The sequence below is a fragment of the Prionailurus viverrinus genome, chromosome E3 (genome assembly GCF_022837055.1).
Source record: "Prionailurus viverrinus isolate Anna chromosome E3, UM_Priviv_1.0, whole genome shotgun sequence".
In the NCBI taxonomy this organism is placed as follows: Eukaryota; Metazoa; Chordata; class Mammalia; order Carnivora; family Felidae; genus Prionailurus; species Prionailurus viverrinus.
This window is the reverse complement of record NC_062576.1, coordinates 10422755-10447673: the sequence shown is the minus strand read 5'-3', so window position 1 is coordinate 10447673 and position 24919 is coordinate 10422755. Positions and strand designations below refer to the sequence as shown.

Genomic DNA, 24919 nt, shown 5'->3' with positions numbered 1-24919 from the left:
GGGGGACAACCAGAGGCTGGGCGGTGGCCTCAGAACAGTGGGTCCCACGGATACTTTGACCCCACCCATTTTTCCCAAATTTGCCTAGTGCTGGAATAAACAGACCCAAATTCAATCTACCTGTGTTCCTTGTAGGTTAAAATAGGGTGCTTTTCATACACTCAAGTTCTTCGAGCCTCTTTTGGATCAGGGGAATCAAGTACTCGGAGAAACTCAAGATTTGTTCAGGATCCCAGAGCTAGAAAATGCCAGAGCCACAGTTCCACAGAAAGTGGTTTATTGCTTTCAGAACAAAATAAGATGCTTTTAGAACTTTTGTTAGTAAAGAAAAACAGTTAGAACTTGAAAACATTTCTAAAACAATGTTTTGTCAGCGGATGCAAGTAGGCACTTCGACAGAGAAAACTGCCCGCTTGCAACTGCGCAGACCCGAGCTGCCCGGTTACGTGGAGCGAACGGCTTAGAAGCGGGGCTTGCGCTTGCGGCCGGTGTATTGGGTGTCGGGTCTGACCTCCCTGTGGCAAGGAGACAAGGGGGCGGTCTCAGAAAAAAGAACAAAGGACCTACCTCAGGGACGCTTTCAAGTGCAGGCGATCCCTTGGTGGCCACAGACCGCCCCCTCCCCCATCCCCAGCCTGTCCCCAGCCCAGGTACTCACTTGCCCTGCCGCCTGCGGCGCTCCTTCTTCTCCAGCACCCACTCACGGCTCTTCCTCACCACCCCGCGCCTCGCCATCCTGCGCTGGATCCTATGCGGGAAACACAGCTCTGAGGGCACGGGTGGAACCCACGTGGCACTCAAGCTAGTCCACGCAGGGAAAAATAGTGGTCCTCCCCGAGGCAGGCGGCCTCCGATGCCCCTGCCACGGAAGTCCCTGCTTCTGGACACCTCTCCTCCCCCAGTGATATCCCCTGGGGCCAAAGCAGTTGTCTGGTAGAAGAGCGGGAGGTGAGAGGCCCCGCTCCCTAACGGGCATCTTTGGGGCAGTAACCACCTGTTTAGGTGTGTTCCCTTGTTAGGTGCTGCCTGCCGGGCAGGCAGGGGGCCGAGCTACTTTTAGGGCAACACGGGCCAGGGTCAGCCCTTGAGAGTCTGGCACTGCCAACGACAGCCAGAGGCCCGATGCCCAGTGCTGCCGACTTCGGACCCTAGTCCGGCTGCGGGGTCGGCGTGCCTGGCATAGACCAAGTGGGGGTTCCCAGCAACGACAGATGTCTGAGGCAGGAAAACAAGGCTGTCAGCTCACGGCAGCCGCGACAAGGATCCTCAAGCACTGATGTTGGCCTCCAGCCCTGGCTGAGGAGAAAAGGGACCCCTCACAGCCCCATGGGAGAGAGGCCCTGGGAACAGGGAGAAGCCTTTTGTCCCTAAACCACATCCCCACCTGGCAGCTGGGCTCAAACGATTTCCAGCATAATTCCTGCCACGGAGGGCCGCTCGCCATTTGAGTAACAACCATTTCCTGAGCACCTGAGCGCCGGACCCATGGATGTCCTACGGCAGATACGAACCAGGCTGGCCCTTGAAGAGCCCACGACTGGGCCAGGGCAGGGACCAGCCACACCAGGCAAAGCGAGTGCAGAGACCCAGCAGCTACTGAGGGAATGACACGGAAAGGAAAAGCAGAGTCTGCGAAAAACACGAAGGCTGCTGAGATAAGCGGGCATTTCTGCAGGCCGAAGGTGGGGTGGCAGCGAGACCAGAAGAACCACGCAAGGGTGCGGCACTGAAAGGACCGAGGGAGAGTTAGGGAACAAGAGTCCCGTGTGCCAGGCGAGAGAAGGGGAAGGGTCCAAGTGAGATCCTGAGGGTCCAAAGCACAAGTTCCCTCCTTGCATGAGGGCCAGTGCAGGCCGGATTCCAGCACAGACCATGTTTGCAGCTACTTCTCATCTGTTCTGACCTAAGAATAAAAGTCAGAATCATTAAAAACGAAAAAAACTCAGGGGCTCGGTCGGTTGAGCATCTGACTTGATTTTGGTTCAAGTCATGATCTCGTGGTTCGTGGGATCAAGCTCCGTGTCAGGCTCTGAACTCAGCATGAATCCTGCTTAAGAATCTCTCTCTCCCCTCTGCCCCTCTCCCCTGCTCACACGCTCTCTCCTTCCTCTAAAATAGAAAGTTAAGGGCGCCTGGGTGGCTCAGTCGCTTCAGTGTCTGACTTCAGCTCAGGTCATCATCTTGCAGTTTGTGAGTTTGAGCCCCACATTAGGCTGGCTGCTGTCAGTGCAGAGCCTGCTTTGGATCCTTTGTCCCCCTCTCTCTGTGCCCCTCCACTGTTCATGCTTTCTCTCAAAACTGAGTAAAAACACATGAAAAAATTTTAAAAAGAAAAAAATCTCAATCTCACTTGGCTGGGCCAGGTCACGGAGGTGTGAATACAGGCAAGGAGTGTGCTCTCCCTTCAGTAAGCAGTGGGCGGCCAATGAGGTTTCACAACAAAGAAGTGAGACAATGTGATCTAGACACTTCAGCACATACAGGCAGTGGTGCATGAAAGAAACATTAAGAATGCCCACAACCAGGGGGCAGGAGTCTGAGGCACCAAGTGCAAAGCAGGAGGCAGCTGCCAACAGGGGGCTGGAAGTACAGGACTAATGATCAAGGGTCTGTAAGGAAGGACAAGCTGGGTGGCAAGCTGGGAGCCATAGAAATAATGATGGGAAAGAGTCATGGGGGCAGATAAGAGCAGCAGGTGGGGGCAGTGAGCGAGGGCCCCAGACCAAAGGTGCCAAGAAGGAAGTTGGGCAGTAGTGGCAAATGCCACAGGTGGACCGAGTCACAGAGAGAGTCAGAGACTGACAAGAATGATTAGACAAAGGGGCGCCTGGGTGGCTCAGTCGGTTAAGCGGCCGACTTCGGCTCAGGTCATGATCTCGCGGTCTGTGAGTTCGAGCCCCGCGTCAGGCTCTGTGCTGACAGCTCAGAGCCCGGAGCCTGTTTCAGATTCTGTGTCTCCCTCTCTCTGACCCTCCCCTGTTCATGCTCTGTCTCTCCCTGTCTCAAAAATAAATAAAACGTTAATTAAAAAAAAAAAAAAAAAAAAAAGAATGATTAGACAAAATGACAAGAACACGAGAAGGCCAGATCATCCTCCCAAAGGACAACAGCCCCCTGCCCCCCCACCCCCCGAGCCGAGGACCCACAGAGCGAGTGCCCACAGAGCCAGGGAGACAGGCCCGTGCCGGGCACTGTGCCGGGTCTGCCCACACACACGCGCTCTGCTCCTCCACACGCTGCCCGGGTGCTGGCATTATCCCCTCGCTGAACAGCCGAGAAACGGATGCTTACCTAAGTTTACAGTTAGCACATGTCGTCTGTAGACCCCAGTATGAGGACAAGAGGGATTCTATGGTGGGTGGAGGGGGATGAACCACGTGCACATCCTCTGTGAGGTGGGAGAGGGCGCCACTCACTGGGAGCAAGTGGTGGGCGCCTTAGAGCAGAAAACATCTAGGAGAGCCCCCCCCCCCACCGGCCCGCAAATCCCCACGGGGAACACGGGCTGAGGAAGCTAACAGAGATGACCGTGGGGAGGTCAGGGGGCTCCACTCTGTAGTGGACACAGGAACACACTTGTGATCTTCACCACCTGTGGCCTTCCTGACCTATTTTCTGCGCATTTTTCCCCTTAAACGTCTTAAAAGTCTTTGGGGTGCCTGGGTGGCGCAGTCGGTTAAGCGTCCGACTTCAGCCAGGTCACGATCTCGCGGTCCATGAGTTCGAGCCCCACGTCAGGCTCTGGGCTGATGGCTCAGAGCCTGGAGCCTGTTTCCGATTCTGTGTCTCCCTCTCTCTCTGCCCCTCCCCCATTCATGCTCTGTCTCTCTCTGTCCCAAAAATAAATAAACGTTGAAAAGAAAAAAAAAAAAAAAAAAAGTCTTCAGGCTTCTCACTCACATCAACCAGAACTAAGAAATAACCTCCTTCACTGCCTTACCATCAATTATCCAGTCAGCAAACACCAGAAACCTTTCACTAACAATAAGACCCTACTCTGGGATCAGGGACACACCAGCAGAGCCCAAGTCCCCCTTCTGGCTGGGGAGCCAGCAAGCAAACACACACACAGGATTCAGAACAGTGAAAGGTGGTAAGGAAAATAAAGGGTAAGGAGAACTCACCAAGGATACTGGAACAGATAAATGGCAACGTGTGATTTCCCTTTCTCAAAAATTAAAGGAAAAAGAAAGAATTCACCTTGCTGCTGTGCAGAAAATCGATTCAAAGAGGCAAAGTGGAAGGAGGCCAGTGCCGCAACTTCCACACTCCAGGCAAGGACGGTGGGGGTTCAGACCAGGGGAGGGGACCGGCTGTCACCCGGACAGACACAGAGGACTGGTCAGATGTGAGGTAAGAAAGACAAGAATGACTGTGTGGGGAAGGACAGAGGAAGGCAGTCTTGGTGTGAAAAACAAGAGCTGGGTTTTGTTCCCAATACTTGTGGGAAGCCTAGGTATGGATACTTAGGAGGCAGTTAGGAAAATGGAGGTGAGGTTGAGACCATAGGCATAAACCCAAAGCAACAAACCTGGAGTTGGTGATTAAGGCAGCAGAGAGAGAAAGGGTCCGGGCTGGGCCCCAGAGTGCTTGGAGAAAGAACAGCCAGCAAGCTGAGGACAAAACCAGGATGGCAGGCAGGAGGCCGAACTGGGAAAAGCATCGAGGGAGTGGCTGGCTGTCGTCAGTGCCCGAGGAACAGGCAGGTTAAGAGGAGGACAAGAGAGAAAGCGGACTGAGAAGCAGCCACAGATTTGGCAAGACAGAGGCTGGCGTGGCCTCGAGAAAAGCAATCCATGAGGAGACGGAGGTGGGAGCAGAGAGGAGTAAGAGAATGGTGTGGTGGAGCAAGCGGCACACGTGAGATGTGACCCAGAGGGAAGCCCATGCACGAGGGGGCGCAGCGGGGGGAGTTAGGGCCCTTAGGGAGAAGACAGAAGAAACAGGGTCTCTGCAAACTGAGGGAATGACCCAGGAGAGTAAACATGAGGACACGGGAGCGGGGAGGGAGAGCCAAGAGGGGACAGAGGCCAGGGTGCAGGTGGCAGAGGCAGCCTCGGGGAGGGAGGAGACAACCCGGCAGTCCTGGCAATAGGGAAGGCAGAGAGAGGAATGAAAGATGGTTGCGTGGCTGTCCACAGACATCCAGAAGGGCCCCTGCTGCCCAGCCTGAGGCAGGAGCGGGCACAGGCCCACAGGGTTCCCCACTGTTACCACCCTGGTGTCACTGCCACACTTGAACCTCAGAGACCTGGTGCAAGCAGAGAGCCACGTAGGACGACCCCGGCAGAAGCAAGCCCCCGCACTCCAGGCAGGGGTGACAACTGCTTACCTCTCACTCGTGAACGCAGACTCCGTGGCCTCCTCTTCATCAGTAGTTTCGGTCAGGGCCTGCGGGGACCAGCGTGCTCTTAGATCAACCCGGAGATCTCTCAACCCACCTGCCCCACCCCAGAAGGTCAGGCCATCCAGGCCTGAGTCCTTCCAACAGGTACCAGGCCCAGCCCCACAAGAAGGGAATCTAAAGGACACGAGCCTGCAAACTCTGGATCCCTCACCTTTGGCAGAAAGGTCGAAGGCCCAGAAAACAAACAGAGGTAGAACCTGAAACCAGAAAAGTACAGAGTGAGGGCTGGGCTCATAAAGCCACGCACAGGTACAAGTCTCCACACTCCTTCCCAGGAACAGGTGCAGAATGTGTAAGCCCCGGTGACCCAGCCGAGCACTCCTCTGGCCCACTCATCACCCCAACACCCTCTCCGCTCAACGCGGACAATACACTAGCCCCCAGCACTCACTTCTTTGCCTTGGCGCTGTTGGGGAAATCCACCACCACGCCACCAGTGAACCCAGCCTTGGTGGCCTGGATCGTGATCAGCTCCAACTGAGAAGAAAACGGCAGCGAGTCAGGCAGGGAGACTGGGGGAGCAGACAGCTTCCGCTCCACTCCTTTCGAGAAGCCAGTCTGCCCGCCAGGGTGGACCCTACCCAGGAGAGCTGAAGGTCTTCATCAAACTGTTCCCAATTCTGAGTCCCCAAAAGGCGTATACACAGGAAAGTGCAGGCTGGAACGGCAACTCCCCTGGTTCTCACTTTTCTAGCCCAGGGACCCGTCTCCCTGCTCCCATCTCAGGAATGAAAGGCCACCATTCAGGAAACCAACTCCTTCAAGTTAGGGGCCGGGGACAGCTCACCACTGGTCTATCAGGGTCTGCACCTATATCTCCTCATCCCCATGGCGTGACCCACCACAGAAGACAGCTGTTGCCATCCTATCAAATCCTCCCCCCACTGCCATTCATTTGGTTACAGAAATCAGACACATCCTCATAATTGTAATACCACAGATCAGCCGAGAGAACACACAGGTCCTATCCTACCCCGCAGAAACCTCTCCCTCAGGTACTCACTCCCTACTTTTCCCACCAGTCAGCAACAATTTCCTTGTTCCGTCACCTCCCAACAGCAAGAGGGCAGGTGAGGGAGGCACAGGACAGCTTACCTGTTCTGGGTCTCTCCCCCTCCCCTGCACCTCCAGTAGCCAAGGCGCTCACCTGCTCAGAGTTCTCAGGATACAGCTGCAGGACAGCCCGGGCTCCACGGACCTATAAGCAACAGAAACATCACTCTCCTACAAACATACCATGGGCTCAGGGCCCAACACTTCTCTCTTCCTCGTTCACTAAATATCTGAAATCCCACTGTGCACGTGACCCTGTTCTCAGGGCTGGGGATGTAGCCGTGAACAAAAGAGAGAGCGCCTGAACTCTTGAAGGCCCGTTGCAGTGAGAAAGGCAGCTAATACATGGTGGTGACTTAGTGCCAAGAAGAAAACCAAATCAGGACAAAGGAATGGTAAGTGACAGGAGACTATTGGGTTTACTTTTGGCTCAAGGAAGGCCTCTCTCTGAGGAACACTTGGGCAGAATCCTGACTGTAACGGGGAGCTGGCTGAACATAGAAGGGAAAACCACTTCCACAGAAAGGCAAACACAAAGGCCGTTAGAACCTCAGATTAACCCCAGTGTGTGTGTGTGCAACAGAAACCACGTAACACACAAGGACAGCCAACCATCCACAAGAAACAACCCATTCTAGGAAAACCAGGGATGAAGAGAGGTGATTAAGAAGAACCCAGATATACCTGGCCTGTTCCAAAAAGGAAAAGAACTCATTTTTAGGACTTAAAATCTCAAACTATCAATTGATCCTATTAAACAACTGAAATCAACACCATCAGTTACAAAAATAAAAAGCTATTGAAGGCTCTGTCTGTGATAAATAACCCTCCTGCACCCCATCTGAGCATCAGCAGTAGGGGAGAGGGAGGGTGGGAGTCACAGGATGTAAGCACTCTGCATGCCCTGGACATGAGGTCTCTGTCCTCACTCCGTGGAGTCCGTGCCCCGACACCAACTTCCGATTAAAATTTAGTGCAGCCAGACACAGGAACTGTGATCAGCCTCAGACACCACCATCTTCTGCCATTTCATTAGGGAGTGTCAGACCACCAAGCTCTCTCTTTAGGCCAAGACAGGAGAATCATGATAAGGTCCTGCCACCCCATGCAGTTCCATTTGAATGGCTTTCCCCTGGGAAACTTCCTACTCCATTACTGCCTGTAGAAGGGAGAAGCGGCCAGCCCAGACTGGGAGACGATCTCATACTCACCAGCACAGAGTAAAGAGAAGAAAAAAAGCAGTATAGGCGCTTGGCAGGGATGTCAGACTTCTTATTTGCATTACAGAGCCACTGGACAGCAGAAATGCTGAGAAAGGAAAGGACCCCAGTCAGGACAAGTACCAACATGCACTGCTCTCTCCAGCCTCTTCAAGACTCTAACACCACACACAATCCTTGAGCCCCAGGTGAAACCCTCCTGCCTATAACACTCTTTCTGGGCCTGTGCAGATCCACTCCAGGTCACCATTCTAGAATACCGGATGGAGAAGAGTAGAGAGAAGGTTGGCATCAGCTTCCTTGTAGCCAATCTAAACCAGTATTTTCTCAACCTTGTTTCCCCATGCATCTCAAATTTAAAATTACTCAGTGTGTCAAGGCTCTCTGCCACCTACCCCTTCATTCCCTTCCTCTAATCAAGGGAAAACCCCTTTATAGTATGTACACAAAGGCACTCATTCACTTATTCTCCTCTTCATTCGGTTCCTTCAGCTGTACCTGTGTCTTCACCATCCCCAGATTTAAAACCCTCAAGCAACTATTATGTACTCCACTCAGGTGTTTCCCCCTTCACTGCTGTGTACACACATGAATGGAAGCCCAAACCCCACTTGTCTGTCCAACTGCCTCTCCCAGGTTTTACCTTCCTCTACCACTCTCCTGGTCAGCACTCATCACCACCTCCAGCTTGCTTCAAAAACCTAACTAATCTCTCCTTTCTTTTCCTTTTTTTTTTTTAATTTGAAGGAGTGGGGGAGCACATGCAAGCTAGCAGGGGAATAGGGGCAGAGAGAGCGACAGAGAGAGAGAGAGAGAGAGAATGAATCTTAAGTAGGCTCAATGCTCAGCATAGAGCCCGACACGGGGGTTAGCCCCACAACCATGGTATCACAACCTAAGCCGAAATCAAGAGTCGGCCCCTCAACCAACCAAGCCACCCAGATGCCCCTCTCCTCTCCTCTCAATAATCTTCCCAAAATACAGCTCTGATCTGGTTACTCCCTAGCTTCCCATCAATTACTGAATAAAGCTCAAACTTCTCAGCATGGAATTTAAAAAGCTCTCATTCTTGAGGTGCCTGGGTGGCTCAGTAGGTTAAGTGTCCAACTCTTGAGATCGGCCCCTGAGTCGGGCTCTGTGCTGACAGCTTGGAGGAGCCTATGTGGGATTCTCTCTCTCCCTCTCTCTGTCCCTCCTTTCCTTGCATGCACCTGCATGCATGCTCTCTCTCTCAATAAACAAACTTAAAAAAACACCTCTGGTCTTTCCCACAATCTATCAGGTTCCTTTCCCTGGGCACTTCTGTGCCTTTGTTCACACTGTTCCTTCCCTCAGAGCCCCATCCCCAGTCCCAGGACTATCCAAGTTCCTCTGAGCCTTCAAGGCACAACCCCAGCCCCTCCTCCTCCTCAAGGCTTCCCCGTGCTCTCTAGCTTTCCTTCACCGCTCTGGTGGGTCCCACAACTCTGGTCACACCCGACACTCAACCTCATGTTTAGCTGTATGGCCCATGTCTTACAGCACCTGACACACCACAAAGAGTTAAAAATTAAAAGAAAGGGGGGCGCCTGGGTGGCTCAGTTGGTTGAGCATCCGACTTCGGCTCAGGTCATGATCTCACGGTTCGTGGGTTCGAGCCCCGCATCGGGCTCTGTGCTGACAGCTCAGAGCCTGGAGCCTGTTTCGGATTCTGTGTCTCCCTCTCTTTCTGCCCCTCCCCCACTTGCACTCTGTCTCTCTGTCTCAAAAATAAACATTTAAAAAAAAATTAAAAGAAAGGACTGTGTTGTATTTCCACAAACCTCGCAGCACCTTGTACCATGTCTTACATATAACAAATGCTAAAAAAAAAAAAAAAAAAAAAAGTAGTAAGTTTGCCATACTCTCTCTCCTCTCAAAAACAAATAAAAAGTGACTACTTACTCCTAAAACATACAGACCGTATCACCGGCCTTTGGTTTGCTGCAGCTTAGAACAATCTCACTCAACCGTTACTAAAAAGCAATTGCTGGGGCGCCTGGGTGGCGCAGTCGGTTAAGTGTCCGACTTCAGCCAGGTCACGATCTCGCGGTCCGTGAGTTCGAGCCCCGCGTCAGGCTCTGGGCTGATGGCTCAGAGCCTGGAGCCTGTTTCCGATTCTGTGTCTCCCTCTCTCTCTGCCCCTCCCCCATTCATGCTCTGTCTCTCTCTGTCCCAAAAATAAATAAAAAACGTTGAAAAAAAATTAAAAAAAAAAAAAAAAAAAAAAAGCAATTGCTTTCCTTGAAATGATTTCCCCCACTCTTGTTCCCAGATGTAAACTAATCCCTTACCCTAGAAGAAAATCTTCAAATCTACATTTTTACTGCTTACCCAGATCCCTAATGCTCAACCCACAATCATAGGATTAAAGCTGACTTCTTCCCCTGTCCCCTACTCTCCACCCCATCAACAAAGAGAACAGAGAATACACCAAATAATCAACAATTTACCACAGGACACAAAGAACAACTTCATGTTTCTAACAGTCACTTCAACATTCTAAGATCTGTTATCGAAGTACTACGTAAAGGCTCAAAACTTAACCCAGACAACCCAAAAAGGACTAAGCCACTGAAGAAACTGGCAAATCCCGGACCACTCTCCATTACAGTTAGTCAAAAAGAAGGAAACAAGATGGCTGCTGGGGCCCACAAGATGGCTCCTAGAGGTGTAAGAAGCCACCTCTCCACCACCCTCCAACAAAGCACAGAGAATCTATAATCTATACCAGTGGTACCTGAACCTGGCAGCGCAAGATGATCAAAGGAGTAGACAGTTTCAAAATACAAAAAATGCGTAATTGGGGACACTGCTCTAACCAGGGATGTGTATTCCTAAGTCTCCTGTGTAACTCTGCACAACCAGTTTAGGAAGCACTGACCTGCAGGACTAAAAGCAGGAACTGAAGACTCTTACCTGATACAACCATCAAAGGTGCCTGGTTTGAAGGGAATGCCCTGGCCCATGTCCCCCAGAAGCAAGTCTCCCTCAGTGTCTCGGTCCAAGGCCGCATCTACATTGGACGATAATACGTCAGGAAAACAGACGACGCGTAGCTGCTCCGTACTCATGAAGCGTAGTCTGCTCCAATGCTAAGTAGCACATACTTACCCAGCATGGCAGGGCTGATGTCGATGCCCACCCAATAGTGCCCCTCATCCGAGAGATAATCTCCACTCAGCCCAGAACCACATCTGGAAGACACAATAGAAACAGGAACTCAATAGTGTGAGCAGGAAAGACACTCCTCCACCTGGACAAGCTGAACTAGGCCCCAGGATCTCACCCAATATCCAACAGGTAACAGGGCTGACCCTCGGGCAGACAAAGGAGCTCCAATGCGCGCCCAGCCATCTTGGTCTGGACATCAATCATCCGTGAGCTGGGAAGGCAGAAAACACAAGTGATAAAGGAGTTCTGGGCTAAAACATTGCTCAGAGCAAAAGAAGAGAAAGAGAACAAGGCACAATCACCCTGAGGTACCGTCCCAGTCACCATACCCAACTACACCTATTTAAGAGCGACCCCCAAAGCCCATGTAATACAGCAACAAGTTATTTTGCGACACAAATTACAACTTTGCCAGCTGCAAAACTGATGTGAAGGGAATAAATCGCTTAGCTAATGACTAACTATTGCCTATTTTCAACTCCATGTGATTCTGATATGTTTATTACTTAAAAACACGTTTTCTGGAAAAACTGCCCACCATAGTTACTCTCCTGTATAAAGCTCAACAAGGTACAACAAAAATCCATAGCAGTTGCTACCCAAGAAAAATATAACACAAGCCACGTGGGACTTTCTTAGTGCCATGATTAAAATTAAATGCTAAAATTAATTGTAATAGTTTACCCAACCCAATAATCCTGGTAATATATCTTAACCCGATATGCTCCAAATAGCATTTCAACACATCATCAACATTCAATAGGTAAAATGCTAACATTTTCTTCACAGTAAGTCACTCAGACCAAACATTACTTCAAGAGAATACTGCCTCTTAACAAAACGGATCTTTGGTGTTCTCTGCCTTTCCCAAGATCAAGAGGAAGAATCGCACTGAATTCTGCAGCTGGGAAAAAAGCTTATGTTGCTACATAATGACAACCGGATCAGAGATTTCTGCTGGCCTTGGTCTTGGACTCTAATTTGAATGGAAAAGTGGAGAAGAGTTATCTCTAGAGTAGTGGTATCAGAGAGAACAGGCTTGGCAGTCCCTGTTCTAGCCTTCACCTGTTAAATGACTCTATGGTTAACACAAGTTAACTCCCCCCCTGAAATTCAGATTCTACACCACTTGTCATAAGACCTTAATGATAATGCAAACAGGGACACACAGCATTCTGGGAATACTACTTCCTCCCCCTCAACAGCACTGACCCCCCTACACGTATCCACCGGCCCTGCCGATTTTACCGCATGCTTCAAACAAGCTGTCACATGAAACTTTGAGAACCCCCTAGAGAAAGTACGCATGATTCACCTCCATTTTAATGCTAAGTTCACCGAGGCCCAGACGGTTCCGAGACTTACTCAAAAGTTGACTTTCCCACCGTAAAAAATAGGATCAATCCGGGTCCCTTCCTTCCCCAACACCCCAAACTCTTGCGTGCTTTCCAAATAGCGCCAGCTATCAGGGTAACTTGCCGGCCCCCGAACCCCGACGCCGCGCAACATCTAGGCTCCCCTTACTTGCGCACGTATTTCCGGGCTTCATTCTTGTCATAAAACTGCGGGAAAGAAAAAGAGAAGAGTAGTATAGAAGGAATCAAGACGCGAAGGCCTTAAATGGAGGAGAGAAGGACGCGCGCGAGCCGCAAGCCTCACCAGCTCCGGGGGCCCGCCGTGCTCCGGTCTCTTCCCGCGGAACGCCATCCCCACGCCTCAGCCGCGAGACTCACGCTAGTGTTCCGGGAACCCGGCTTTTATGTCTTCGGCCCCGCTCCCGCCCAAAAACACGCATGCTCCACCTTTCTCCCCGCCTCCCTTTTTACTCGATTGGCTAGAGGGCCGACGCGCTGCGAACAACGCGCGCTTCCCATTGGCCAGTTAGTCTCGCACCGCCCGCATGGCCCGTTCAAGATGGCAACCAAGCGCGATCTGAGGTGGCCACGGCGGTTGCTGTGGGGGTTGTGGCTGGCCCGGGGCGCTCCACAGAGCCCGAGTTCCGGCCTGGGCCTAGAAGGGAGGACTTATTCCCAGGGCGACGGCCCATACTCGCGCACGGCGCTCTATGAACTGCTCGGCGTGCCCACCACAGCCACGCAGGCGCAAATCAAGGCGGCCTACTACCGGCAGAGCTTCCTCTACCACCCGGACCGCAACTCGGGGAGCGCCGAGGCTGCCGAGCGCTTCACGCGCATCTCCCAGGCCTACGTGGTGCTGGGCAGTGCCACCCTGCGTCGCAAGTATGACCGCGGCCTGCTCAGCGACGAGGACCTGCGCGGACCTGGCGTGCGGCCCCCCAAGGCGCCGGTCCGCGACACCGGCTCGCCCCGCCCCCCGCCCCCTGCGTCTCAGGCCCACGGCCGCGGTCAGGCCACCGCGGGCGGCAACCGCACCATGTTCGACTTTGACGCCTTCTACCAAGCTCACTACGGAGAACAGCTGGAGCGTGAACGGCGCCTCAGGGCCCGGCGAGAGGCCCTACGCAAACAGCAGGAGGACCGGGCCAAGAAGGGCTTCCACTGGAACGATACCCGAGACGCGACCTTTGTCTTCCTTCTCCTCACGGTCTTCATCATCATGGGCTTTCGTTTTTAAAAGGAGAGAGGAAGAAAGGGAGCAGCCCCCCGCCAGCCCCGAGAAAATGGCCTTTCCGGTGTTCTTGAACCCTTTGCCTTCCATAGTCTACCTCTGCGGGGGTCCGGAGAAACTGCTCTCCCCCTCCTGTTCCCCGCCCGCCCAGCTTAGCCGTCCACGTACGCTTCCCTCCCCTACGGTCCAGAAAAGAAGGCTTCTCGATGCCCAAGAAAGAGGCCCCAAGAAGAAGAGTTCCAAAAGCCCGAGAGTGAAGGGTTTTCTGGAGTCCCTTGGGTGCCTGCTTCCAGAGGTTGCCTTCCTGATGTCAGCTTCTGGAACACTTGCTCGGGCTTTATTGTAAAGCTCTGAGCAACAATTGTCTGCTCCTGCCCCGCGCTTGTACCGTGGGGCTCCTGTGTAACCTTGAACCGTGCAATGTGACCAATTGTTGGCTGCCAAAAGAAAAATTGTGGGGTTGTACGAACCTTGTCTTTCTGTGAGTTCCCCAGCCACAGGTGAGACCTGACGTAAGACTGTGATCTTTGGAAACCTTGCCATTCTTGTATGATCAGCCCCAGACCCCACTCCCTTTTCTGTTGATGGCATGTGGGAGTGGGAGAGCAAGGTCGTGGAGCATAAGGAATTGAGTGTTCCTGTGCCCACACTTATCTAATGTGTATGACCTTGGAGAAATTACTCTGTGGGCATGACAGCAGAGGAACAAATCATTTGCTCTCTTGAGGCCTGTCACACTTTATTATCTACAGTTCTAATGGGCTCATTGATTAAAACATGATGTGATAGAGTTAGGTTTATCCTTGGGACAGTTCAGTATGCCTGTCTCTTGGTCATTCCTTTGCCAGCCAGCCCCATTGCTAACTGTGCAGCCCATCCCCTCCCAGAGACAGAGCGGCCAGCTGGGACGCTGAGTCGCTTGAATGTGGCCTGTCCTCTTGTTTAGCCCCACAAGCCAAGTCCTTGAAACCTGGCTGCTTGAGTTTAGGGTATACGGTAGTACAAGGGACAAGAGGCTTGTGGTGGAAACAGATTTCTTTATTCAGAGCTGGCTGAGGCTTTCTCTCTCTCCCTCTCTCTCTCTCTGTTTTTTTTTTTGTTTTTGTTTTTTTTAATATTTATTTTAAGAGCACATGTGTGAGCCGGGGAGAGGGGCAGAGAGAGAGGGAGAGAAAATCTTAAGCAGGCTCCATGTTCAGCCCGGAGCCCGATGTGGGGCTCCATCCCAGGACTGTGAAATCATGATCTTAGCCAAAGTCAGGAGTCGGACGGTTAACCCACTGAGCCACCCAGGCGCTCCTCTCTCTCTTTCTAAGCAGTTGGTCATCGCTTGGCAAGAGCTGTAGAAGTCAGGCTGTCAACTCTGAGTCCCTGCGCGTGGTACATGTATTGGCTGTAAGATTTTAGGTGCTTAAGCATTAATGCATGGGGCCTAAGTGTAAAGCTGTGAGCTAGGGAAGCCTTTACAAGAGAGATCTACCACAAGGGTGAGGACAGAAGTGAGTGTAAGTTCTAAACAAAGCCAGAGGTGCTTGGGTATATAAGTAAGAAATCCTGCATTCAGTCTTTCATGTGAAATCCTTGTAATTAGGATAAGCCCACAGCTAGTTCAAACTGGTGTCTTGGAAACCATTTGATTCCCTCCAGCCTTGGAGGTCAGGGGCTGCAGTGACTGTACCATTCAGTGGTAAGGATTTGAGCCTGCTTGGATTCAGGCTTGGTGAGCTCAGCTAGCCTTGGTTTGGGGGGAGGGGTGTATGTACTTTTGAAAAGAACATTTAATGTTATTATGTTTCATATTTGGAAAACAAGTTCTTTTCGAAATCCAAACAACAAGTAGTGTTAAGCTTAGCAAAATGCACAGAAACTAGTGATTCTCAGCCAAGCTGTTGGCATTATTTGGGGCAAGGTTCTAAGTTTCTATCAAAAAGGATTGGGGTTCTTTTGGGTTGGTTTATAAAAGCACTCGTGGTCTGTAAATTGCTGGGCCCTTTCTCATGGGCTCCTTAACGTAGACCTCAAGTTTGTTTTCTCTCGGTGAACATTCCCTGGGGCTCCAGAACATGGAGAAGGATAGAAAGTTACAGAAGACTGGAGGAAGGGGCAGACCCTGTGGAACTTCTGGAACATTCCATGCAACTCTGAGCAGGGTAGTCAATAAAGTTTGTTAATCATCCAACTGTAAGCCTCTCCTTAGGCGTAGGACCAGGTTCACACTATATTTAACAGTGCCTTCTTGCCTACCTCAGGTTTTTCTTAGCCCCAAGCTGAACTCTTAAGTTCCTACTCTGTACTCTCCCTAAAATGGAGTTTGGGCTCTTTATGGAAGGGGAGATGTGTAGGAGGATTTTTGAAGGACCCTCAGACCCCTTCCCACCTATCCCCCACGCCCGAGGATCGTCATAGGTTGTTCTTTTCTCAGTTTTTTACCTGCTCTGCAGAGGAGAGACTGAACCAGGCCGTGGACATTATCCCCTGCCTTCTAGGGGCTGCTCCCCAATTCCTAATAATGGAAGAAGGCTCAGACACGCTCAACTTGACTCCCTTTTCTCCTTTTGATCACAAACTAAAACAAAACTCCCTTGAAGGTTTGGACCTAGGACGGGAGGTGGACCAGAGCAGCCCAGCCTGCCTTGGGCTGTGTTCCCTGGGGTGGGGATGGGGTTGCGAGTACAGTATCAGGCTGAGTGAGCAGCACACACAAGGCCTAAATGGGGAGACCCGGCCGACAAGCCAGGAGTCAGGTTGTGGAGGCAACTGTATGTTGTATACCGTCTTTGGACTGGATCAGGACTTCGTTTCTCCTGAGCCAAGCTTTTCCCTTTGTCGCATTTTGTTTATTGCCGGGTGAAATGATCTGTTACAGATCCCAGTGCTGAGGGAGCAGGATTCCTTGCTTCCCCTCTGAAGTTCTGGCATTTCGTTCACTCGGCACACCTTGCCTTCCATAGTGATCCCAGCGTGAGCCAAGATGAGGAAGAAGAGCCTACCTTAGGCCGGTGTGTGGCCTCTCTGGTCATTTTTTATACACGTGTATATAGTCCTTACAGCCAACAGCTGAGGTGCCAAGGATGGAACCCAAGTGAGCGGCCATCATACTCCCTTTTGGGCAAATGACGGTGGGGATGGGGGAAGGGATGTGTATCTCGGACCTTCCTGGAAGGTCACCAGATCCCAGGAAGAAAGGCTGAAACAGGACAGCTGGTAAGTGGTGGTGTTACTTCAGTCCACTGTCTCGAATTCAGTGCACTAGATAAGTGCGCTCTATCCTGGTCTTTGCCTCCTCTCAGTTCCTCAGCTGGTGACAAGGTCACACACTGTCACCTGCCTATGATCAGGATCATAGGAGAAGGCCCGCCTCACCTGTGCTCAGTGCCTTGGTTCTCAGGCCCAGCTTGTGGCCTCGGTGGCCATAGGGTTTGTGCAAAGCAGTTGAGGGTCCCTCTGAGGATGAGAGTGACCTGAGTCTGGTCCTCTGAACTTGCAAATACTGAGAATACTCGGTGCTGTTGTGCCCAAGAAGCAGGTGCAGAGAACTCATCTTCACCATTCGCTATGAGGTCATAGCGTCACTCACAATCTAGCCATCTCACCACCATCTCTTAAACCTGTCCAAACCTGGGGTCCTCTAACCAGACTTGAGGTGTGTTTGCCTTTCCATTCCTGCTTTGGCCCCTTCAGCGTTCACACCCTCAGTCCTGGGAGGGGGCTGCTACTAAACAAAAGAAAGCCTGTTTCAGGAGGACCAAGGAGAGGCTGAGATTTGTGGGTCACAGGCCACATAGCCAACCTGCACACAGTGTCTGGCTGTGGTTGGCACAGTGTCTTAAAAAAACTTTAGCCAACTTTCAAATCTGGGGAGACTGTATAAAAATCTAGAATTCTGACTTGTCTCAAAAAAATGAGAAAACGTGCTGCCATTGCCCTCACACACATACTCGAGTGTACTACCACGTGGGAGAAACTGTAACATTTGCCTTTGAGACAGGACATAGCCCCCCATTTCACTGTGTTCCCACCAGCAGACAGGAAATGTAAAAGGCCTTGATCTACACACTTGGACATTTTGCTCATAATAGAGAAGTGTCTATATTCCATGTCTGTCGAGATGGAGAAAAAAAAAGAACCATGCATTTCAAAAAAAATGAGGGAGGCTGTATTTCTTTGTGGAAATGGACTGCTTTGCACCTCTGTGACCCTTCCTACCCCTGGCAGACATTTGAGTTTGCAGATCCCTGGGCTACATCATATGTTGTTTTGAGAGCTCACACTTAAGCAGGGAGGCAGAGTGTAAACCTTATTTTCATTGTGGGACAAGAAGGATCTTTTGAGAAGTCTACAGCAATGGCCAAGGTCCTAGACAAAGCCAGAGGTCCTTTGGTACAGTAACGTCAATTCCTGCACTGGCACTCAATCTTTTGTATAAAATCCTTGTATATAAGTTGGGATAAACCAGCAGCGAGTCCAACTTGGTCTCTTAAAAACCATTTGATTCTCTCTAGACTTAGAGGTCAGGGGCAAGTTCTTAGCCGTGGCTTTGCAGTGACCACACCACAGTTCAGTGGTAAAGATTTGAGCCCACTCTGGTTCAGGCCTGCTCAGTTCAGTAAGTCTTGATTGGCTCAAAAAATGGTATTATGTTTTATATTGGAGAAGGAGGGAAGCTTAGGAAAATACTCAAAAGCTAGTGATTCCCAAACAAGGATATGCACATAACAGACTTTCTTAAATGGTGGGAACTCCTGTGGTGTGTGTGTGTGTGTGTGTGTGTGTGTGTGTGTGTGTGTGTAAGTTTATTTTGAGAGAAGAGAGAGAAAACTCCAAGCGGGTTCCGCACAGGGCTCGAATTCATGAACCATCAGATCATGACCTGAGCCAAAGTCAAGTATCAGACACTTAACCAACTGAGCCACCCAGGTACCCCTGGAAACTGTTTTTATCAAAAAGAGATAAAAATTGTTCTTTGGACAATTTTTTCTTCTTGGTTTGTGAAAGCACTGGTGGTCTGTAATAGGTGAGACCTTTCTCATGGGCCCCTTGATTTAGATTCTCAAGTTCGTACTCTCTCAAAGAGGAGTGCAGCAGCCAGGAACATTCCCTGGGTGCCGGGAACCCCACAACAGAAAGTTCAAAAGTTGTCTGGCAGCAGAGAGTGCACAGACCACCTGGAACCTTCCAGAGCCTTCCAGAACATTCCATGTACTTTCAAGCAGGGGGCTTAATGAGGTTTAATTAACCATCCAACTCTAAGACTTTACCATGGCCCAGAACTGAGCCCACTCTACTCTGTCAGTATCTGTACCCACCTGCCTCAAGTCTTATGCTGGAGCTGAACACCAAAGAACCTCGTTCCGTACCCCTTCTAAAACTGGGTTTGAACCCTTTGAGGGAGGTAAGGGGTGTGTAAGACTTTTGAAAAGACATCAACATTAACACACTTCCCCTCTCAGATCCTCCCTTGGGTCATTCCTGTTTCTACTTACCAGCCCTCGGGAGGGGAGGCTGAGCTACTAGGCTGCGGACATTAGCCTGTGCCTTCTAGAGGCTTCTCCCCAATTCACAATAGTGGAGGAGGATTCAGGCATGCCCAGTCTTAGCTCCTTTTCTCCTTTTGGTTGCAAACGAACAACCCTGGAAGCTGGACCAGGAATGGAAAGCCAAGACAAGGGGGGCCCACCTTGCCCTAGGCTGTGCTGAGAATGTGGGAGGTCTTCCAAAGTTGTTCAGTCTTCTGTCATCTCAGGCAGGTACCTGGTGGTTCCAGTGTCCCTCAGCCCCCAGCAGTTCAAGTGCTGGCAGCAAGGACAGTAGGGGAACCAAGGCCAGTGTAGGGTAGAGCTTCTCAAGTGAGCACTATCTGTGTGTGCTTTGGCTGGGCCCCTGGCAGGGATACCTCTCCCTGCCTGCACTTGAAGGGCTCTGGAAGGCTCAAATGAGCCAGTCCCTCCAGCCATTGCTTACATCTCTAAAACTCCCATCAAGCAGTCACTGGGGTACTGCTCACAAATCTTTGTGGTTGGTCCTCATTCTTCCTGTGGTTTCCACCATTGGTCTTGACTCTGACCTCCAGCTCTACATCTCTAGCCCTTGGAGATTCAGAGGCTAACTGTCTCACTTGTAGCCAGATGCTTCAACTACTCATCATGGGATTTAGTCCCAATCCTCTTTCTCATCATACACACTAGGGACATTCCGAGGAGACCAAAGGCGGTAGTTTGGTGGCTCGGTCCCTCTTATAGTGTAAAACTTCGGTGAAAAGCAGCGCCAACCCAATACTTTACTCTTTCTAGACGGTTCTATCCCTATTAACATGGACCAAGATCACACTCGCTTCTACAGCACTCTGCCCCCTCTTGTTTGCAGGACCTTCCATGCCTCCCTGCCAAACTTCATCTCATTAGACTTGACCTAAGCTGATCCACAGCCTGTTTCTGCTCTCCTAACTTCTTGCCCCACACTCATCAGCCAAGCTGGTCACCTAGTATTCACCCTGGCTGAAGACCAATACCTTCAGCCTTATAGAAGCCCTCCATTCCTCAGCGGAGGTGGTCATCTGGCAGGCCAGAGCAGGAGCAGGCACCATCCTGACTGGGCTTACAGGCAGCCCAGGAGGAGAAGGTGCATACGGGTGAGGCGGCTGGGAGAACAGAGGTGGAGCAGAGTGTGCTTCTGGCCAGAAGTGCTGGGAAGTTAAGAGTTAGGAAAGACTCCCAGTCAGTAATCAGAGAAGGCTTCACGGAAGAGGCAGCAGCAGTGCTGGACCTGAAGGAGCTAGGCTTTGGACAGGCAGAAAGGAAAGGAGGGCATCTCAAGAGGAGGAAGCACAGGAACTCCGGTGTGGAAGCTGCAAGGCAGAGGCAGAGCGGCTGGTTGAGGGAGCAGAGACGAGTCGGGCAGCATCGTCATCCTCATCATCACATTTATTGACGGCCCCTGGGAGGTGGGGCTGGGGACAGAACATACAAAGACAAGGACCTGCCCTCAAAAAGGTTCCATTCTAAGGAGACGGGGACAGAAAAATACAGAATGGTCTTTCCTGGGGATGGCCCACTCTCATCTGTGCAGGTCAGGAGCCCCTGGCCTACCTTGCCCCAGCGACCGGAGCATGAGTGGGGCACAGAGTAGCCCCAGGGCCATGGTGTCCCCGGCCCCGCAGCTGGGGTCTGACCACCTGGCTCCTAGGCTGTGGGCCCCAGAACTGGGGAAAGGTAGGAGCAGGACGCGATGGAAGGCGCTCCGGCGCCCGTTGTGCCAGCCCAGTGGAGTGGTAGGGTGCTTCGGCCCCCTGGGCAGGGTCCCCGGGGGGGAAGCAGGCACCTTTCCAGGCGCCCAGGCAGAAAGTCCTTTCACTGGGGCTGGCCCATTACCCGGGAGGCCCCAGCCGGGGAAGAAAAAAAGGCAGAGTTTCCTCAGCGCCAGAGACACCCTGCCCACCCCACCTCCGGCCCGCTCTCTGGGCAACTTCCAGGTGACCCTCCTCCCCAGCTCAGCCTCCAGGGCCGGGGACTGCCTGAGGCCAGGGGGAGGGGCCTGCCCCTCCCCCCACCCAGGCAGTGGGGGAGGAGGAGGAGCCACAGATCAAGTTTCTCTGGGCCCCCCACCGGGGGGCCGTACGCCGGATCCTACCGGTGGGGGGGCTCCGGCTGCGAGGGCCGAGGGCTCAGCAGAGGGGCCGGGCCCAGGGGGCACCCGGGGGAGCCCTTCAGGGGGGGCACGGGGCGGGAGTCCAAGGGGGGCAGGCTCCGGGGCACTGCCGGCGGCCCCCGGGCGGCCCCGGTGGGCGGGACGGCCGCGGCGGGGAAGGGTCTGGGGGGGTCCGCGGCAGCGGTGGGGGCTGGCTGGGCAGACCGCTCCCGGCGCCGCAGCAGCTCCTGCAGCTTCTCCGCCTGGGTCCGCCGCAGGTGGGCCAGGGCGCGGCCGCGCTGGAAGGCGGGCAGGAAGGCCTCCAGGCTCTGCTCCCCCAGCAGCAGCTGCTCCATCTGCTCCTGGGGTGGGAGGGCCGAGCCCCTGTTGAGAAGCGCACCCCCGGAGACCGCCCTCCCTCCCCGCCTCCCCGAATCTCTCCCAGGGGCCACCACCCCGCAGCTGGGAGATGAGGCGCCCGAGTTGTGGCCTGGGCCTGCCTGGGGCTAGCTGAGGGACAGCGGACACATGTCCTCTACTCTCAAGCCTTGGTTTCCTCACTGTCACCAGACCTACTGGGCGGAAGACGAGGCAGAATCAGAGATGGGGACACACTTAAACTTAGGTGTCTCTCATCAAGTCCAGGGCCAAGGCCCCTCCTCCCCTACCTCCTTCAACTCAGCACTGCGCTCCCAACCGGGCAAGCTTGGAGAAGTCTGTCCCAGCTCCTCGGGGGACCCAGTCTACACTGTCCTACACTGAGACAGTCACAGGTGGTGAGAATGAGCCTTGCCGTCCAATGCGGACAGCAGTGTAGCGGGGCTCTCCTCGGGGCCAGGCACTCCAGGTGGGCTTCCTGGAGGAGGGGCTCTCAACCCTACCATGTAAGAATGAAGGAGGGGGGGGTGATGATAGTTTGGGTCTCCCACCCTGTCCCCAGGCGCAGCGGCCCCTCCCCTCACCTCAGCTTCCTGCTCAGCTTCTTCCAGCTCTGCCTGCAGCCAGCCCAGTGCGCAGTGGGGGCTCCAGCGATGCATGCTCTCCTCTGAAGGCCACAGAGGGACCACAGTAAATAGCTCCTGCCTTCGGGACCCATGGCCTAGGACAGACAGGCCAGAGCCCCAGGGCCCGATCCTGACACTCACTGACCCTGTGTGTGACTCTATGCCTCTCGCTGGAGCCTCAGTGTCCTTATCTGTGCACTGCCCATGGGATCAGTTTGTGAACCTCCCCCCCTCCCAGGGTTCTGTCCCCGTCCTAGTGCAAAAGAGGAAGCAGGGGCTGTGTCCCCTGGGGCACCCCAGGCCACTTTCCTTCCCCTACTCAGGGCCCCCAGTTCTACTCATTTACTGCTCACTTCCCCAACTCAGTCTTCCAGGAGGAGGACCCCTAAGCCTCGCCCAGGGAAGAGGTCTGCTCACGTCCTGCCCTTCAGAGCCTAGCACCTCCCCAAGGCCAACCAGCCGGATGGCCAGCTGCCCCCCGCCACAGCCAGTTCTCCCAGATGTCCCTCACCCAGTCGCTGCAGCTTGTCCGCACAGCTCTCGGCCACCTCTCGAAGCTCCTGGTACTTGATGGCGAGGGCAGCCCGGCCCATCTCCAGGCGGGGCCGCAATGCCAGGTTCTCCTTGGCTAGCGCGTGGTTGGAGGCCAGGCATGCCTCGCGCTCCAGCTGCAGGCCCTGGAACTGCCGGCACAGAAGAACCAAGAGGCCCACTCAGGGAATCTGCCCACGTCCACCTCCTGCCACCCCGGGGGTAACAGGGCCCAAGGGCCAAGCCGAAGGCGCCCCAGCCTTCAGGATGGCGGACTAACAGGTGGAGGGACTGGGAGAGGCCTGGACGGAGCTTTGCCTTGAGGTCCCTCTCTGGGCCTCAGTTTCCTCTCACACAAAGTAAGCTAAAAACATCTACCTTGTGGGGTTGTTGTGAGACCAAGTGAGGAAAACGATGACCGCCTCCACAAATGTTAGTTAATTTTTAATTTTTCAATTAATATGTCTGCTCAGGTCCCTAAGGAGTCCCCCGCCCTCCTCTGTCCCATTTTCCATGCATGGGCAGCTTTCCTCTTATTCCAGGCCTTTGTCTGCTTCCTCCTCAGGTGTTTGTGCCGAAAACACTCCCCCCTGCTCTTACTCTCCAGAGGGATGTCTTGGCCCTGTCCCTGCATGATACCCCCCTCAAGCCACCCTCTCTTTCCTTCGCACCCCTCCTTCTGCCCTCCAGTGGAATCCCCACACCCCAAGGAATACACACCCCCTTTTCCTCCCTGATCCCCAGCACCTGCTCCCAGCTTTCCTTCTCTTGCAGAAAGCAGACCCCCTTTCTCTCCTGGCTCTGGAGGATGCTTTTTCCTTCTGTTTCTCGGAGGGCCAAGCCCCCCTCCCTGCCCCTGGAGAAGGCACTACCCTCCATCTGTCCCCTATAGGATGCACATGCCCCTCCTGTCTGCCTCCCTCCAACATACACTTTCCCTTTCTGCCCCCCACAGACAAGCAGCCCGGGCCTATCTCCTGTGAAATATACAACTTTCTCTTATGGTGGCCTATGGAATACACGCCTCAGCTTCCAGTACCCCTCCCCAGCGGAAGACACAAAGCCCCCTCTTGCACCCCTAGAATGCGGACGCCCTCCCAGAGGTCCCCCCAGGTGTCAAACAGGCCCCTAGTTCTCCCTCTAGAAGGCGCCTCCCCTTTTTGGCCCTACTGAACGTGGGTGTGCGAGACAGGGCCCCCCACAACACAGCCGCCCCCTGTCCCCGGAACACACCTCCCCGGAGCATCCGCTGGAGGACACGCCTCGCGGCCATCCCGGGGGTGCACGGGCGCCTCCCTGGGTCTCCGGCGCCCCACCCGCCCCAGGCCGGCTCCGGGCGCCCCCTCCCCCGGGGGCGACTCCGCGGGGCCCACTCGGACGTGCCAGGTTCCCGCGGCCCCGCGGCCCGGCCCGCGCGGCCCTTTGGTCGGTCGGTAGGTCCGGCAGGCCGCGGCCCGTCCCCCGCGCCCCCCGCCCGCGCCCCCCGCGCTACCTTCCTGCTGAGCCGCACGATCCGGTCCAGCTTGGGCTCATCCTGAAGCAGGTCCCGGAGCTGCCCGGTGCTGAGGATCCCAAAGCGCCCCGGGCTGCCGGGCTCCGGCCCCGCCCGCGCCGCCCGGGCCCGGTACATGCCGCCCGCCCGCGCCCCCAGCTCGGCTGCTGGCTCGGCCCGCTCGGCCCGCTCCGCCCCGGCTCCGCTCCGCTCCGCTCCGGCTCCGGGATCCGGCTCTGGCTCCGGCCGGGCGCGCCGCTCAGCCGCCAGAGGGCGCCCCGCCCGCTCTTAAAGGGGCCGCGGCGCTGGGGCTGGGGGTGGGGCGGGAGGGGGCGGGAGGGGGCGGGCCGCACCCCTGGCTGCCGGGGCAGAGCCTCGCCTCCCGCACCCGCGATCTCCCGGCAAACCCATCCTCCTGCCGCCAGGCGGGTACCCGAGGCTTCTCTCCCCGCACCCCTGCTCCGGCCGGCATCCACCACGCTCCCCCAATCCCCCCCTCCCCCTGGCGCGGACTCTCCCACCCCAGACGTTTACAGTTTGCAGGGCTATTTCACATTTCTCCCTTGGATCCTCACAACAATTTGCTGAGTTTGGCTGGGCGCCAGGGGCTTCTGCCCTGTTGCTAACTTGGGCAAGTCCTTTACCTCCCCAAGACTCAGTTTTCTCTTCTGTAAAATGGGGTGACGATACACCACGTGAAGATTAGAGCTAGTGAATGCTGAGTGTCTTATCTGTAGGAAGTGAATACCTAATGTGAGTGATGGTTATATTAGACATGAGGAAACAGATGCACACAGATGATGTAATC

The 24919-nt window shown here is 53.8% G+C and overlaps 3 protein-coding genes and 1 non-coding gene across 6 annotated transcripts; 1 reads left to right on the top strand and 3 right to left on the bottom strand.

Annotated features, from left to right (window-relative positions):
- Positions 1-260: 260 nt before the first annotated feature.
- Positions 261-12658, bottom strand: BUD23 (BUD23 rRNA methyltransferase and ribosome maturation factor). 3 transcript variants are annotated; one of them, XR_007147788.1, is made up of 13 exons: positions 12532-12658; positions 12397-12434; positions 10988-11083; positions 10813-10895; positions 10618-10714; positions 7672-7768; positions 6555-6605; positions 5799-5884; positions 5559-5604; positions 5333-5391; positions 1385-1494; positions 659-748; positions 467-515 (listed from the first exon to the last, which is right to left on the bottom strand). XR_007147788.1 is itself a non-coding variant. In XM_047838727.1 (12 exons), the coding sequence occupies exons 1-12, from the start codon at positions 12577-12579 to the stop codon at positions 461-463; spliced, it is 846 nt and encodes a 281-aa protein (XP_047694683.1). In that variant the 5' UTR covers positions 12580-12656; the 3' UTR covers positions 261-460. The 3 variants fall into 3 exon arrangements, 2 of the variants coding, with proteins under 2 accessions (XP_047694683.1, XP_047694684.1); XM_047838727.1 differs by lacking the exon at positions 1385-1494 and having other exon boundaries at positions 261-515; positions 12532-12656; XM_047838728.1 differs by lacking the exons at positions 467-515; positions 1385-1494 and adding an exon at positions 3292-3388.
- Positions 1210-1340, bottom strand: LOC125154884 (small Cajal body-specific RNA 20). Its single transcript, XR_007147975.1, has one exon. It is a non-coding gene; the product is annotated as a small Cajal body-specific RNA 20 (non-coding RNA).
- Positions 12659-12757: 99 nt separating the features above from the next.
- DNAJC30 (DnaJ heat shock protein family (Hsp40) member C30) lies at positions 12758-13930 on the top strand. The gene has a single exon (XM_047838729.1). The coding sequence runs from the start codon at positions 12787-12789 to the stop codon at positions 13465-13467; it is 681 nt and encodes a 226-aa protein (XP_047694685.1). The 5' UTR covers positions 12758-12786; the 3' UTR covers positions 13468-13930.
- A 6433-nt stretch (positions 13931-20363) lies between these two features.
- Positions 20364-24301, bottom strand: VPS37D (VPS37D subunit of ESCRT-I). Its single transcript, XM_047838745.1, has 4 exons — positions 24112-24301; positions 22600-22771; positions 22047-22129; positions 20364-21446 (listed from the first exon to the last, which is right to left on the bottom strand). The coding sequence occupies exons 1-4, from the start codon at positions 24247-24249 to the stop codon at positions 21084-21086; spliced, it is 756 nt and encodes a 251-aa protein (XP_047694701.1). The 5' UTR covers positions 24250-24301; the 3' UTR covers positions 20364-21083.
- Between the last annotated feature and the right edge of the window lie 618 nt (positions 24302-24919).